At 37.6% G+C, this 16,771-nt stretch overlaps 1 protein-coding gene across 1 annotated transcript in view; it reads right to left on the reverse strand.

Moving 5' to 3' along the window:
• The window catches only part of ANKAR (ankyrin and armadillo repeat containing), a 75,828-nt gene that overhangs the window by 22,776 nt on the left and 36,281 nt on the right, over positions 1-16,771 (reverse strand). Inside the window, exons 10-13 of the mRNA XM_025848728.2 lie at positions 14,606-14,814; positions 11,565-11,669; positions 8,197-8,438; positions 4,010-4,178 (exon numbers count right to left, since the gene is read on the reverse strand). Coding sequence (XP_025704513.1) covers positions 4,010-4,178; positions 8,197-8,438; positions 11,565-11,669; positions 14,606-14,814 — 725 coding nt within the window. The remainder of the gene's footprint in view (positions 1-4,009; positions 4,179-8,196; positions 8,439-11,564; positions 11,670-14,605; positions 14,815-16,771) is intronic.

The following is a 16,771-nucleotide window of genomic DNA, read 5'->3' on the forward strand; positions in this document are numbered from 1 at the left end:
GAACTACGAAATAGCAATATGTTCCATACTACTTCAGAGTAAAATAAGAGAAGGGGGGGAATGATAGGAAATGATGGGAAGGTCATTTCCATTTGGAATTAGAAGGTTAGAAGGGCATATAGGTTATGACAGAAATTTGGGCTTTATCCTAGGTGACAAAGAGCCAGTGAATGATTTAAAAGAGGGTAAAAATATGATCAACTTTGCATCTTACATACATCACTCTAGTAATACTTGAAATGTTGTTAAACCCAATAGGCTGGGGCGCCTGGGTGGTTCAGTCGTTAAGCATCTGCCTTCGGCTCAGGGCCTGATCTCAGATCAGAGTCCTAGGATCAAGCTCCGCATCAGGCTCCCTGCTCAGCGGGGAGTCTGCCTCTCCCTCTCCCTCTGCCCCTCCCCATCCCTTTCTCTCTCTCTCTGTCTCAAACAAATAAATAAAATCTTAAAAACAAAAACAAAACCCAAAAGGTTACTGAAATTAAGAGAGTGTGGGCGGATCATTCTTTTACCCCGTACTGCTGCATCAGTCCAAAATGTGGAAATTCCTACACTCAGACATGTTGCTCATTTCTCCCATACAAGGAATAGTGAATTACATAATTTCTTTTTTTTTTAAAAGATTTTATTTATTTATTTGACAGAGAGACAGCAAGAGAGGGAACACAAGCAGGGGGAGTGGGAGAAGGAGAAGCAGGCTTCCCGCTGAGCAGGGAGCCCGATGCGGGGCTCGATCCCAGGACCCTGGGATCATGACCTGAGCCGAAGGCAGATGCTTAACCACTGAGCCACCCGGTGCCCTGAATTACATAATTTCTTAATTAGAGAATCAGTCATCACAAATGCATGGCTTGGGTTATTTTGTTCTTTTAGTACTATTTTTTTTTTCTGTTTTCTCAAAGCAACTTTCCAGAAATATGGCTGAAGTTTTGATCTCTATTTGATTCCTGTGTCTACTTATCAATTGGATCCAAATTCTAAAGGGAGAGGGGCTATCTTAGTGCCTCAATAATCCAAACTAGCTCTAAAGCTCAGAGGAGAAGTCAGGGATTTGGATAGAGAACTGGGAAGAATAGATTATAACCGTTAACAAAGTTCTGAAGAGTAAATATGATTGCTCAGGAGAGTGTGCTGTATTTAAAAAAAAAAAAAAAAAAAGGCAGACCAAGAACAGAGCCTGAGGAACTCCCAACTTTAAGAGTTGGATAGAAGAAGTTTCATAATGGAGATGGTCTTTATCTAAAACTCTTATGAACAGAATTCCAAAGTTTTCAGATTTCAGAAGGTAATGATTGCATATACTGTCTATTACCTAACATCCCAGGGAGTGTAGAGAAAACACATCTGCTGTGAAATGTGTCAATAATCATTCTAAGAAGGATGAAGTGCTCCTTAAGTTTTGCTGATAGTTTGCAGTTGAAAAGCATTTTGTACACTTTCTGTTACATATTTCAATTTCATACAGACCTTTGTCAATAACCCAAAACAGGACAATTGTGTGCCATGAGAAAGATGAAATTTGAAGCATTACAGGAATGAGAATATGCAGGCAGTCACAAACATAAGTGGAAGAGTGTGAAATAAGCAGCTAAAGATGAGTGAAGCAAAGGCTTAAACCAAACCAAACTCAACAAAGGTTGAGGAATTCCTGGAGACAGGGGTCAAAACTAAGATGTTAATAAATCCCTTGTCTCAAGAAACTGCTGTGACTCTGCTTTGGGGCCATTTTACCTTAATGCATGAAATCTTAGAGTGGTTGGGGATGGTTAAGAAGATATTGGAATTAATAAAATTCCTTTATGAATGCCTACAACTTAACAACCCAGCTAACAGCCAAGAGAATTATTTGTTAAAGCATTAAAATTATAAATGAAGCATTTATAATTTATAAATGAAGAGTAAAAATAATTAACTTTTTTTTCCAAAATTATCTTCCTCAGAATGAGGAGATAATATAGATTATAGTATAGGATAAGTTACTTTTATTTAGATAAGGCAAGAACCCAAAAGAAACAATTTCAACAATTTATTTCTATAGCTTTCTTTCATGAATTTATTTACTGTTTATTTGTTCAAATGGCCTCTATAATTTGTGCTTTGTTCTAGCATCTAGGATTTGGAGGATGAAAAAGGATAGGGAAAAACTAGTCCCTGTCTTTACATTTTTGGGGGGGGAGGGGCAGAGGGAGAGGGAGAGGGAGAGAATCTTAAGGCAGCTCCACACCCGGCATGCAGCCAGACTCAGGGCTCAATCTCACAACCCTAAGATTAGGGCCTGAACTGAAATCAAGAGTTGGACACTTAACCAGCTAAGCCACCCAGGTATGCCCCGCCCCATCTTTAAATTTTAATTAAGGAGATAAAACACAAATAATAAAATAAAGAACAATTATAAACAAGTAAAAATTATATGGTTAAAATAAACATAAAAACTGGCTCTCTCTAATGCTATTTTTTTAAACTTTTTTTTGAGGTTTTTATTTATTTATTTATTTGACAGAGAGAGCATAAGCAGGGGGAGCTGCAGGCAGAGGGAGAGGGAGAAGCAGGCTCCCCACTCAACAGGGAGCCCAATGCAGGGCTAGATCCCAGAACCCTGGGATCATGACCTGAGCGAAGGCAGATGCTTAACTGACTGAGCCACCCAGGTGCCCCTCTAATGCTATTTTTTTAAATTGAAGCATAGTGGACAATGTTATATTAGTTTCAGCTGTATAACATAGTGCATGGTGATTGGAGGATTCTATGCATTATCCCTAATGCCATTCTCAAAAATGATAAAGTAGGGGCACCTGGGTGTCTCAGGTGTTAAGTGTCTGACTCTTGATCTCAGCTCAGGTCTTGATCTCAGGGTTGTGAATTCCGGCCCTGCACTGGGCTACACAGTGGGCGTGGAGCCTACTTAAAAAAAAAAAAAAAGTAGAGCATAGTTATTGATGGAGGGACAGTTAGAGCAGATGACCTTAGAAATTTGTAATTAAGGGATTAAGGGAAAGGACTTTCAAATGATTTCCCCATACAGAGAGGCTCTTAGAAGATGATAATTTTTTAAAAGATTTTATTTATTTGTCAGAGAGAGAGAGAGAGAGAGAGACAAGCAGGGGGAGCGGCAGGCAGATGGAGAAGCAGGCTTCCCGCTGAGCAGGGAGCCCGATGCGGGGCTCAATCCCAGGACCCTGGGATCATGACCTGAGCCGAAGGCAGACGCTTAAAGACTGAGCCACCCAGGTGTCCCTAGAAGATGATAATTATTTTGAAGGTCTAAAGTAAGAGAAAGCTCTCTGCAATAACCCCCTTATCCATAACCCTATCTTACATGTTAACCAACATATTTTTTCTATATTTATTCCTGAAAACCTAGAACAGAAAGATGATAAACTGCGGAGGAAGAAAAATGGGCAAGCTTTCCCCCAATTTTTTATCCCCTCAAATTTGGGGAAAACCATGGATTTGAAGCTTACCCTGTTATGTGTATGCTCACTGAAATGAGATAATTCTTATAGAACCTAAGAGACCATTTGTAGTGCAGACAAGAGCTACCTCATAGCTCGTGATGTTCTTGGTGCTGATATGTACTTCAGAGTGTGATAATTGGCCTAATGACCTGATGACCTAGAATTTTGCTGTCCAATATCTAACAGCAAATCTGAAGTTTTTGTGGTAACTTATAAAATAGTTCCCAAAGATCAATATATGTGTTATTCACACAAGGAGTTATCTACTCAAGTCCCTGGGTATATTAACTGCATTATTTTCATGATTTGTGCCAGTATTTCCATTTATTTTTATTTTATTTTAAACTTTTATTTTAAACTATGGCTTTGAGAGTCACTTCCTTTTATAAACCAGCATTTGAACTTGAGTGTTCCAGATATTTAGTTTATATTATATATGTGTAGATCCATTCTAAGATAAATCCAGACATGTATTCATATAGGACAAGTCCAACCTGTATTGCTTCACTTAATATATCTGATCACTTAGGAATAATACAGAAGTTGAGACTCACCTGAATCAGAACTCAGAAATGTGATAAGATGTTGGATGCCTTTATGGTCTCTCACTGCTCTTTGATTTTGTTCATTTCTTATACATAACACCCGTATACAGTTCATTACATTTATGAGCACATTTTCTATGTCTAATTTCAAAAGACTTATCAAAGCTGGGATTCCATTCTAAAAATAAAGAAACAAAAAAATTGATTGATGGGCACGTGATGTGATGAGCACTGGGTGGTATACGCAACTGATGAACTGTATAACACTACATCTGAAATTAATGATGTACTATATGTTGGCTAATTGAATTTAAATTAAAAAACAACTGAATTATATAAGATTTATGCAATCTTTATTGAAAAACATAAGTCTATAGTCTTTCTTGCTATAAATACCTGCTTATGTAGGAGAGGATGATTGCCCACAAATGTGTCTACTGGTATGTCACATTAAATGACAGTTAATATAAGTCTGAGCATAAAGTAGCCTTCTCTACACCAAAATAAATCAAGGATACAAGTTCACTGTAACATTTAATAAATCTCTAAAAAGTAAAGCAACTGAGTAAGATTAATTGAATACACTGCCAATTTGGAAATATTTGCCATTGCAAGTATTGTGCTGGTAATTGGTAATTATATTTGTGCAACACAAAATATTTTTAAATCTGAATATAATTTCCTAATTTTAAATGGAGTAAAGATGGCATTTCCCTCTATTACCAGAAATAATGCAAAAGCATTAAAAAAGATAAACAGAAATGTAATCTCATTTTCAATAAAGGCAGGAGGCATCTATAATGTTGAGTCACAATAAGTATGTGTGAGTTACCAGCAGAGATCAGAGAGATATCCCATGGCTACTCTCCACAGGAAATGCTAGCAGAGCACAGTTTTCCTAAATGAGTTGCCTCTACTTTGAGGGGCAGAAAAAAGAAATACACAATTCTCTGTCTGAAACAATAGGAATGGGTATGCAGGATGGCAGCAGGCTCTTTCCTGGGTCTATTTAGCATAAAGTTGCAAAACTTAAGGAAGGCAAGGATTAGCAATGAATCATACTGACAAGGTATGTTTGGAAGAAGTAATCTATTGGTGAGGTAAAAAGGAAGAGATGGACTCTACATTGTGGAGGAAACAGAATCTACATTGTGAGGTACTATGTACCAGTCTCTGTTGGCTTAGGGAAAAGTAAAGCTGAAAGGATCCATGCATACAAATCCGTGGCATAAGTCATATCTTTGCTAGCCCAGAACTGGGCCCTTTCCCACATATACTTCCTGCAAATAGCCAGGCCAGAAAGAACTTATCTAATTCAAAGATGAGTAATGATCATAAAGGAACTAGAACAGCATCTGTCCAAATATATTTTAGAAAAACTTATGGCAGATGAAAATGGCTTATCAAAAAAATATTGCCACAAAATAGATGAAATTGTAACCAAAAGTGGTATATTATTATCAATGAAAAAATTAATGAGGCAATCACTTCTATAAAAACAAGAATGCACAGGAGAGACATCAGAACTCAGGGAAGTTTTGTTTTTTTTTTTTTTTTGAGACAGGGGAGATGAAATGAGAGCTGAAAAAGCTCAGGAAAGATGTGGAGAAATGTAAAAGCCAAACTGTAATCAACACAAAAATAAATCAATGCTGAAAACCATAGCAAGTGACAGGATAGGATTGAGAAAAGAAGAAAAATGAAATAAAATGGAACAATGAGTGGAAAAGGACTAGGGAAAAAATGATAGCTATGTAAGACAGGAAAAGGTGATACAATACACAGATAATTAGTGTTTCCACAGATAGGTGGTCATTTAATTCAGACCAATAAATTCAGTGGTCAGTATTTGACTTTCACCTTACAATAGCTTTGACACTATTGATCATTTTTTCCTTCTTTGGAACACTTTCTTCACTTGGCTGATTGGAAAACAGATTCTTCAGGTTTCCATCTACCTTGTTGGCCGTTCCTTCTTAGTCTCTTTTGAGGTCCCTCCAGATCTTTCAACTTTCCCACAGAACCTGGTGACTCAACATTCAAAATACAATACAGAATGTGATCACGTCTCACCATTTCCACTATTATCATCCTGGTCCAAGACATCATTATCTATTATCTGGATTACTATAATAGTTTTTTAATCAGTCTTGCAACATCCACCCTTGCCCACCTATTTCAAAACAGAAGGTAAAGTGATATAAATCTCTCCACGGAACTTCCCAGAACAAAATCATTCAATGGCTTAACATACTCAGCATAAAAACCAAGGTGTCTAACAGATGCCCACATGGCCCTACATGATGTGTTCCACCACTACCCAGCTAAGCATCTCCTATTTCTCTCCTCTCAGCTACTTTTGCTTTCCTGCTGTTCCTTGAACGTGCCAGGCACATTCCAACTTCCATTAACTTTGCACTTGTCTCCTCTGCCTGGAGTGCTCTTCCCAACAGAAAAATAGGACATACTCTCTAACCTACTTGAGGTCTGTACTCAAATGCCAACTTCAAATGCTAACTCCCCCCTTCCCTTTCCCTGCTTTACTTTCCTCCTTATCACTTCTTGTCACCTAACATACTATATATTTGGTTTATTTGCTTTGTTTATTGTCTTGCTACTCCCAACTACAAGTTCCATGACACTGGGGTTTTGTCTGTTTCATTCACTGCTATCACCCCAGCATCTAGAATAAAATCCGCCACCTAAGAAACTCACAAAAAGTACTTATGTGAATGGACTAAAAGAATACTACAGGAAAAAAAATACTTCAACATACGAATTCAGGAAAACATTCCAAAAATAAAAGATGAATATACATGTTGAAAAGTTATACCAAAGGAAAAAGAGGTAACTAATGTTGATCTGTCAGTCCTGGACTTTAAAGATAAAAAGAGAAAGAAGACATTGACCATACAGAAGATTAAAAAATAATAATAACAAACTATGACAGAACTAAGATTAAATGTCATGTCAGTAAATGTAAATGGGCTATACTAAATAAAAAGTGAAAGGCAAAGCAAAACCTAAATACACTGTATACAAGGGACACACTTATCCTAACTCCAGTTAATTGTTAGATCAACTGGAGATTTATAAGTTCTAAATAAATAAAGACTAACTCTAGCGGTGGGCCTGGGGTGTCTATATTTCTAATATATTTTCCAAATGATAACAAACCAACCAACAGGAAATGACTCAAAAAAAGTTAAAAAGGATAGGCAAAGCCAAATAAACATGAGAACACAAAGAAACAGAGATCATAAACATAACTCTGGACAAGATAGAATTCAGGGCAAAAGTATTACACTTGACAAAAAGAGTACATTTTATGATGCTAAATGACTCAGTCCGTGGGGAAGAAGCATCACCTGAAGAAGAGTATAAAAATAATCTTATAACTATCTACTAAAAGATCTTAAAGGAAACATTAGCAGACACAATAAGGTGGGTGTTAATTGAGGACTACAGCATGGCAAAAACTGCTTGGTGTTCACAAAAAGTAACTTTCTGGTATACAGTTAGACTACATTTTCCAGCCAGAACAGAAATAGCCAAAGTGGTAGCGTTTCTTATAATATCTTCTCATAAACAAGAAGCAACCACACCGTAGAGCTAAGTAGGTACTTGGCCCGCCTTCCACGTTATCCCAGGTGAGAGTTTCACCTGATATTTTTGTTGAGAAACGGTCCTCCCTGGGCCTCTTGCACTCCTACATGTACTGGAGTGCGCCAAGATCATCACAGCTCTTTCACCCAGGCCATTCCTCAGGATTTTTATGCAGCCAGTAATCTTGAAAGGTGCGGGAACGTCTCCCTTCAAAGAATAGGCTGGCTTACTGACTGCTACCAAAGTGACAGGGGTCTTAAGCTCGAGATTCTTCTGGGGCAACACAAACCCAATGCGTGGGTAGCCTCCCTTGGGGCCCACTGTGTTGCCTTGGGAGAAAGGGACACAAGAATCAGACAACTCTGCCGGAGCTCATGCCCTTTGCTGTGCTTGCTCTGGTACTATCTTGCTCTTGTTTACTTTTGGCACTCATGGGATTGTGGCAGGTTTGTTCTTTGCCATCTTCCCTGAGACTGGAGTTCTTCCCTGGGAGTTTTGCTGTTGCATGATAACATGGGTGTGTACCTTTCTAGCTTCTATATAAGGGAATTACTGTCAATCAAAATGATACTCTATGGAAAAAACCTTACATATTTGGCAATAACATCCTTGTTTTCAAGTTGAGCAATGTCATATAAAATGACAGCACAGCGAGAATGTAGTTCAGGCTCATCAGAAGCCAGTAGGTTGATCAGAGCTGGAATGCCTCCTGCATCTACTATAGCATGCACTATCCTTGCATGGGTCGAGATATTACTCAATAACCCAACTGCTTTGCACTGTAATTTTATTTTGGAACCCTTTAGTAGATTAATTAAGGCAGGAATGGTACCTGTAATGAAGAAATCAAGAAAAAAACATGAATTATTTGTAACCATTTATAGTTAACTTATTATGATAAAATCTAAATAATGGTTATGGTCATTGCCATATAAACAATTAGCAAATGATTCTATGAAATATTTATAAAATTATTTGAAACTATATGAATGTACTTTTTTCTGTCTTCTCTGCAGTTCAGGCAACTCTCATTGTTCACACATTTGATATTCACAGAGCACACAAGCCTATGTTTCATATTGGCAACTTGAAGCCACCTTGGAACCATGGACTTTTGTCTTAAGATGATGGATGAATAAATTCCTTGAGCTACCATATGACAGAGTTCAGTTTTGGTATTTCATCCAATTTGGGGGGTGGTATTTGTGCAACTAGTTGAGCATTTTATTATATTTTACCCATTTTTTTTGCAAGCAACTGAAAACAAAAAGTGCTGAACCTAGTAAAAAGCAACTTTAGCTTCATTAATAACAATTGATTCAAGGATGGAGATCATTGGATAAGGTGAAAAATAGAAAATCTGGCTTCAGCTAGATGCTTGTATAGCAGTTCAATGTGAGAGAAATAAAAGAACATCCACTAGAGCACACAAGAAATGCTGGAGAATATAACAGGTATAATTAGGGCTTTATTTATTTATTCACTTGAAATGAAACCTCCTTCATGACTTATCTATGGTTCACTTTTTGGACACAGAGCTTTTTGTACATGTTTTTAGGAACACTAAATAGTTTTAGGATACTACCTATATTTTTTATTCATTCATTTATTCATTCAACAAATATTTATGGAGCATTTTATGTGGCCCCAAATCCACATTAGAGCTGTGGATACCATACTGGACAGTGCAGATAGAACATTTCCATCATTTCAGAAAATTATATTGGATAATGGTGTTCTCAAAACAACCCAATGAGGTAGGAATTATTTGATTAACAAGGAAATTAGGGTTGGAGAGGGCAAGCAACTAGCCTAAGTTCTAAATGCAGAGCTAGTTACAAACCCAGGGCTGACACAAAAACAGCTATTTTTTAAAGTTTTTATTTGAATTCCAGTTAGTTAACATACAGTGCAATATTAGTTTCAGGTATAAAATATAGTGAGTGATTCAATACTTCCATACAATATGCAGTGCTCATCACAAAAAAACCTGCTATTTTTAATTTAAAAAATAAATTGTGTAAATACAGAATAGGGATAATTTCCAAGTGAAAGTAAATATAAAAGGTAGTACAGTGAGTAGTTTAATATCATTTTTGATACTGCAAAATTTTTAGAGAAGTGTTTATAAAGTTTTTTGATCATGTGCAATTTCCATGTGAAAAATAAAATATAAAGTTGTCAGAGAAAGACAAATACTATATGATTTCACTTATATGTGAAATCTTAAAAACAAAATAAATGAACAAACAAACAAAAAGTAGAATCAGACCGCTAAATACAAAGAACAAACTGATGGTTGCCAGATGGGAGGGACGTGGCGGGGGGAATGGGTAAAAAATAAATGGGTGAAGGGGAATGGGAGATATAGGCTTCCAGTTATGGAATGAATAAATCATAGGAATAAAAGGTACGGCATAGGGAATATAGTCAATGGTATGGTAATAGCGTTGCATGGAGAAGACATAAATAGACATTTCTCCAAAGAAGACAACCAGGTGGCTAACAGACACATGAAAAGATGCTCAATATCACTCATCATCAGGGAAATGCAAACCAAAACTACAATGAGATATCATCTCACACCTGTGAGAATGGCTAAAATTAACAACACAAGAAACAACAGGTGTTGGCAAGGATGCAGAGAAAGGGGCACCCTCTTGCACTGTTGGTGGGAATGCAAAATGGTGGAGCCACTCTGGAAAACAGTATGGAGGTTCCTCAAAAAGTTAAAAATGGAACTATCCTATGGTCCAGCAATTGCACTACTGGGTATTTATCCAAAGGATACAAAAGTGCAGATTCAAAGGGGTACATACATGTTAAATACCAATTAATAAATATACAAAGAAGAAGATGTTTATAGCATCATTATCAACAATAGTCAAATAATGGAAAGAGTCCAAATGTCCAATGACTGATGAATGGATAAAGAAGATGTGGTGTGTATCACACACACACACACACACACACACACACACACACACACACACACACAGTGGAATATTATTCAGCCATCAAAAAGAATGAAATCTTGCCATTTGCAACTACATGGGTGAAGCTAGAGTGTATTTTGCAAAGTGAAATAGAGAAAGACAAATACCATATGATTTCACTCATATGCAGAATTTAAGAAAGAAAACAGATGAACATAAGGGAAGGGGAAAGAAAAAAGGGAGAGAGGGAAACAAGCCATAAGAGACTCTTAATGATAACAAACTGAGGGCTGATGGAGGGAGGTGGGTCGGGGATGGGCTAGATGCGTGATGGGTATTAAGGAGGCAACTTGTTATGATGATCACTGGGTGTTGTATGTAAATGATGAATCACTGAATTCTACTCCTGAAACCAATACTGCACTGTATGTTAACTAACTAGAATTTAAATAAAAATTTGAAAAAAAAAATAACATTGCGTGGGGACAGATGGTAGCTACACTTATGGTGAGTATAGCATAATATATAGAGTTGTTGAATCACTATGTTGTACGCCTGAAACTAATATAATATTGTGTGTCAACGATACTCAAATTAAAAAATATATATATAAATATATATTCAATAAAAATAAATATTTATATCTATATATATTTGTCAGGTAAAGGAAGTTATCTTAGAAAAAAGAAAAATGGAAACTTAAAATCAACTAAAAAGTTTCCTCTACAACTAAAAATAGATTTTGAGGGGCTCCTGGGTGGCTCAGTCAGTTTAGTATCTGCCTTCAGCTCAGGTCACAATCCCTGGAATCAAGCCCCGCATTGGGCTTCCTCGGTGGGGAGCCTGCTTCTCCCCTCTCCCTCTGCAGCTCCCCCCATCTGTGCTCTCTCACTTGCTCTCTCACTCTCTCTCTCAAATAAATAAATAAAAACTTAAGAAAATAGATTTTAAAGTGACTGAACATAATTATAGCCCTAAATAAAATAGTGTAAGCAAAAGACAGTTAATAGATTTTACATCACCTGCATCCAAAATATATTTCCAGTATCCATCATTTGCTAAGCAAATAACTTCCAAAGACATCACGGCCATCATCCTTCGTTTATAGCTTTCACACTGCAACATTTCTGGTAAGTGTTCCACAGAAAAACACGTTATAATTTTACAAGTAGGAATGGAATGACTGATCTGCTTCTGTACAGGCCAAGGGAAGCTGTGAGTTGAGATCACCTCTATCACCACCAAATGCTATTCATTAAATTCCCTCTGTGCATGATGGCCTTCTGTGAGGTGCTGAACAGATTGCAAATGCCCATCATCTCTGAGGTTTTTTAATCTATAGAGTTGGTACAAAAAAATCTGAAATTTTTTATCTTTGGTCTGAATGACTTAGATTGACTGGTCATATGGTTCAAGTACACTGGGAAAACAGTATACCTTTCTCTTGCCTGAAATCAGTTGCTGAATAAAATTTGAATGTGGGGGCACCCGGGTGGCTCAGGCATTTAAGTGTCTGACTCTTGGTTTCACCCCAGGTCATGATCTCATGGGTCATGAGAGTAAGCCCTGCATTGCTCCACGCTCAGTGGGGGGGTCTGCTTCAGATTCTCTCCCTCTGCCCCTCCCCCTACCTGTGTGTGCGCTCTAAAATAAATAAATCTTTAGAAAAAAAATTGAGTGTGAGTTTTACGGATGGCAAAGTAAACTACATTATTGTCAATAAAAATTTAATATCCATTAAATCATATATGGATCTTCATACATTTCCTGAGGATGAAGAAGACACTTCAAAAAATCTTAAATGAACTTATACTCCAGACAGGAGATAATGCAAATAAATATATATGCTTCTAAACAATGTCTATGGTACAAGAAAAAAAAACACATAGAAGTATCCTTTCCTGGTCTCTCTTTACCCAACCCCTTGTCTTACCCAACCCCTTGTCATAGCAAATCTGGTCCTAATCCTACCTTGGCTCGATTCCTCCATGGAGCTCTCTTTTAAAATTCAGCTACTACTCCAAGAGCCAAAACTGGAGGCGTCTAACAAACTTTGACTAATGCTTCCTTTCTTCATAGTGGAAATGGGCACTGTGAGGAAGGAGAGCTATTCCAGGGCTCAAAGAAGCAATGGCTAGATGCTCACTGGTTATTGTGTTCAAGTCATTATCAGCACTTCCCAACAATGGCTGCAGGAAGGAGTGGCTGTCGGGAATTTTTTTGTGCCATTAGGCTATTCCTGTCAGGGGCTGGTTCTTCCAACTATTGAGGTATTTCAAATGTGTTATTCTCTTAAAAGTAACAGGATGGTCTTCTGAGTTCCTCCTAAAAAGGCTGGGATATAATGATATATATGCATGCAAATAAACATTGGAAACACTCTCTAGTATCTCTTGGGGCTGATACAATTAGAATGTGTTCCCAGTACCCAGTAAATTCCAAAATCAGGTATTGAGCCACTTTTGAAACAAATTACTCAGACTTCTTGAGACAGGAGAATGGAGTTGAAAATCTTAAATATATCTTATCCCATCCTAAAATGAGTTGTTGGGAAAGCCATCAGTTTTCATTCCCCAATTGGTTTCATTTTTGCTTTAGTTTTATTTTAGTAATGTAATGCATGCTCATGATTCAGAGTTAAATGTTACTAAAAGGCCTATAAAAAAATAATAGTGGTTCCTTGCCTCACCCTCTCCACTTTTCTGAGTTCATTTCTCCAGATATAACCACTTTGGACTCTCTCCCTATACCTTCTGTGATTTCCATATCTCTATATTTCTAAATACTTACACCCACTTTCGCTATATTGATTTGAGACATCATCGATTGACTTCATGTTATGGTAAAGGAGAAGCTAGCTCTTTCAACACTGTGCTGCCATTTCCTCTCTCCCCTTCCCCATGTTTATAGTATTCAGTTAAATTAATATTCCATACTTACATTATAATGCCTATACAGATATTATTCACAGGTAAGCATTGTAGTGTACCACAGTTTTGTCTCCTTTCTTACTTTTGTTTTTCCTGGAGGTAAAATTATTTCATCTGCTCAGTGTTCGTTGTACCTACTGGGAATGCCTCCCACATTTTCCCTTTGGCCTGGGTACAGTTTCCATTCTAGGACTTCCCTTTGCTGTCATCTTTGAAATCCCCTTTGCTTTTCTCTTGGGTCAGACTCCCAATTTCCTGTTTGTTGAGAATTCCTGCCTAAGTCTCTCTAGGTCTTTTCTGGCTAGCCTCAGCAGAGAGCATTCCTGACTGGCACTTTGGGTCCTAGAGCCTCCTAAAAGGATTCATGGTCGAAGTCTGAGAAGTCCTCAGCTTCCCCACTGTTGGCTTGGAATGACTTCTCCAGCCTGCTAAGTCCTAGACTTGCCTGCTTCCAGTATTTTGTTGCTATGGTATCCTTTCCTGTTTTCTCCTGAATGTTTGTCTCCTGCTGTTGCTGATGTTCTTCTTTAAGCTCCATGTAATTTTGGTGGGGTCTTGGGAGAGAGTAAACTTAGATGTGTGCATTCAATTAATTGTCCTAGTAGCCCTCACCCTTATAATATTTCCGGCTAGACTGAACCCAAATTTGGAAAAAAATCTCCAGCAAAATTTTTCACAAAACATTTATCAACATATGAGGAAAAATGTTGCTGAATCTGTCTTTTAAATTGGAAAGGAATAAATTGGAGGGAATCTTTGTCACTTCAACTTTAATTTCCTTCCTCTTTCTGTGTTTATTTTTGTTTGTTTTTGATTTGCTTTTTTGATGGAGAAGACGATAGATGGGCTTTTGGAGAAAGTTGGAAAATAAAAATATAATTGTATAAAATATAGTCTGGGTTATTATTCTTTGATTTTAATTTGGAAATAAAACTACTTTTGTACACACAAAATGTAGTTCAGTATTATTTGTATTTCTGGTTTTAACTAAAAAATGTTTATTTTATGATCTTTAACTGTTTAAAATATGCATGTATTATTTTATTTGCTCTATTTCAGAGTAAGCATCAATGATTAAGCTGAATAATAATCAGAACATTTATTTATAAAGAGATTATGTGTTGTATACTCACCTACTAAAGTTTTCCAAACGGGGAGTTCAGGAATATTTAACTCTATTATATGCTTGAGAACCTCTGTGTGAAAGGTTAGCACTGATAAGTGAATTATATTATTTCCTTTAATATCTGTTTTTCTCCAGTTAGCACCAAGAGAAAATAGGTACTGAATAGTGTCCAGTGCTCCTGAGGTGGCAGCAAGCAGCAGGGGGGTACACTGATTCCTAAAAATCAAGGGCATATTACAGTAATTAAGCACAAGTGTTATCAGCACATTTTACAAATGAGGAAACTGAGGCTTGGGGAGTGTTCCAACCCATTTCTTTATTCTTCGTGTCCAGTTCTCAAATCCCAGCTTCCTTTTCGTGGCAGAAACTGAGTTTCTCAAAATTTCACTATCTGCTTTTTAGATAGTGCAGATCTTTCGGTTAGGCACATGGCTGTCCCCCCAAATAGTACATTTCCCAGCTTCCTTTATGGATAGCTATGACCACATGCCTAAGTTTGGCCAATGAGACGTTAGTAGAAGTTACGTGGGCAACACTCTAAAGAGAAAAGGAATGTGCCATTACCTTTCATTTCTTTTTCTCTTCACGGCTAAAATACAGGCATCACAATGAAAGCAGGAGGTGCCGTTTTGTACTAGGATATGGAAACCACATGTGAAGAAGCAATGAGAGGAAGGCTATGTGTCCACCTTGTGGGAACTACAATATTTTGGCGTACATTTGTCACAGTAGCTTCAACTGTATCTTAACAGATCTACTGACTAGCAATGTGACCTGAAGCAAACAGACTTACTTTTTTTGTCTGTCAAAGAATGAGGGTAACAACACTCAGCTCACAGTGTTAGTGTCAGGGATGAATAAGGTGCTTAGTGCAGTCTGGATACATATTCCCCTCATACTCTTTTCACCATGTCACACACGTCAAAGTTATTTTTTATCCTTATACGCATGCTTTCCTCTCTTCATGAAACCTCCCCTCTTGCTGCCTGTCCTTGAATTTTCACCTCTGTTCAGCTAGCATCAGACCTCTCTCTTTCTCTCCTCCATTCCCTTTTTCCTGGGTCTGTGGAAACTCTTGTCTTTTATGAATAAACATCTCTTCACTTTCTCCCTTTTGTACTTCAAAAAGACTGTTCTCTTGCTTTCTTTATCCTACTCAATGGTAGGAATAAAGATTACTTCTACTTTAACACCATCACTCTGACTTTCCTCATAAGAGAAATATACTATCACATAAATTATGTTTCTCTTTTCAGTTCCATATTGCCTCCCCCCACCCTGTGGGGTCCTCTTCCAGGACCTTAGCTCATGAATTGCCTCACCAACATGACTTCAACATCCATGCTAGTGACTGTCTGTGTGCTGATGTCTCGGCTCCTTGTGCGACCTTCATTTGTGCTCCACAGCCACACACACCTGCGTCGTCACACTCTTCATGAGCTCCACATAGATCCCAACCTCAGTAACTGTCCTCTCTATGAATCCTTTCCTTTTTCCTTATGTTCATAGATAGCTTCTTACTTCCACCTCTGATATCCCCCTGTTTGACCTTTTGCAATCTACCAGTCTTTATCCCCGTGCCCCCCCTCTGCTCAAAGATACATCATCACAATATGACAGAACCAGAGCTGACTTGGGTCTCCACATTCCATGGCTCTTTCCAGAATCTATTAGTTAGAGAATCTATTAGCCAGAGACCCTGGTGTCCTGAGAGCTTTCTCTATATACATCTCTGCCCCTACCTAGAGGGAGGATTAATTTCTTCACTGAATAATAATGGCCAGGTTATGAGAAGACCCAGAAAAATCTGAATGAAACTATGCCTAAGTCATGTTCAGAGATTCAAAATGATAACCTGTGTTTCAGTTGCTATCAAGACTGTACCTTCAGGAGAAGTTATACCTCCATCCAAAAGGTTGGTCCTCTGCTAAGTTATGAAATAGAATTGTGAAATAGAAGCTAAATTGTGAAATTGTGTTTGGGATGTTTCCCTATTTCAAAGTTACTTTCTTCTTCTTTTTATTTATTTATTATTTTTTTATTATGGTATGGTAATCACCATACATTACATCATTAGTTTTTGATGTAGTGTTCCATGATTCACTGTTTGCGTATAACACCCAGTGCTCCACGCAGAATGTGCTCTCTTTAATACCCATCACCAGGCTAACCC

Source organism: Callorhinus ursinus, unplaced genomic scaffold (assembly GCF_003265705.2).
Source record: "Callorhinus ursinus isolate GAN/ISIS: 27379988/994484 unplaced genomic scaffold, GSC_fseal_2.0 scaffold2, whole genome shotgun sequence".
Lineage (NCBI taxonomy): Eukaryota > Metazoa > Chordata > Mammalia > Carnivora > Otariidae > Callorhinus > Callorhinus ursinus.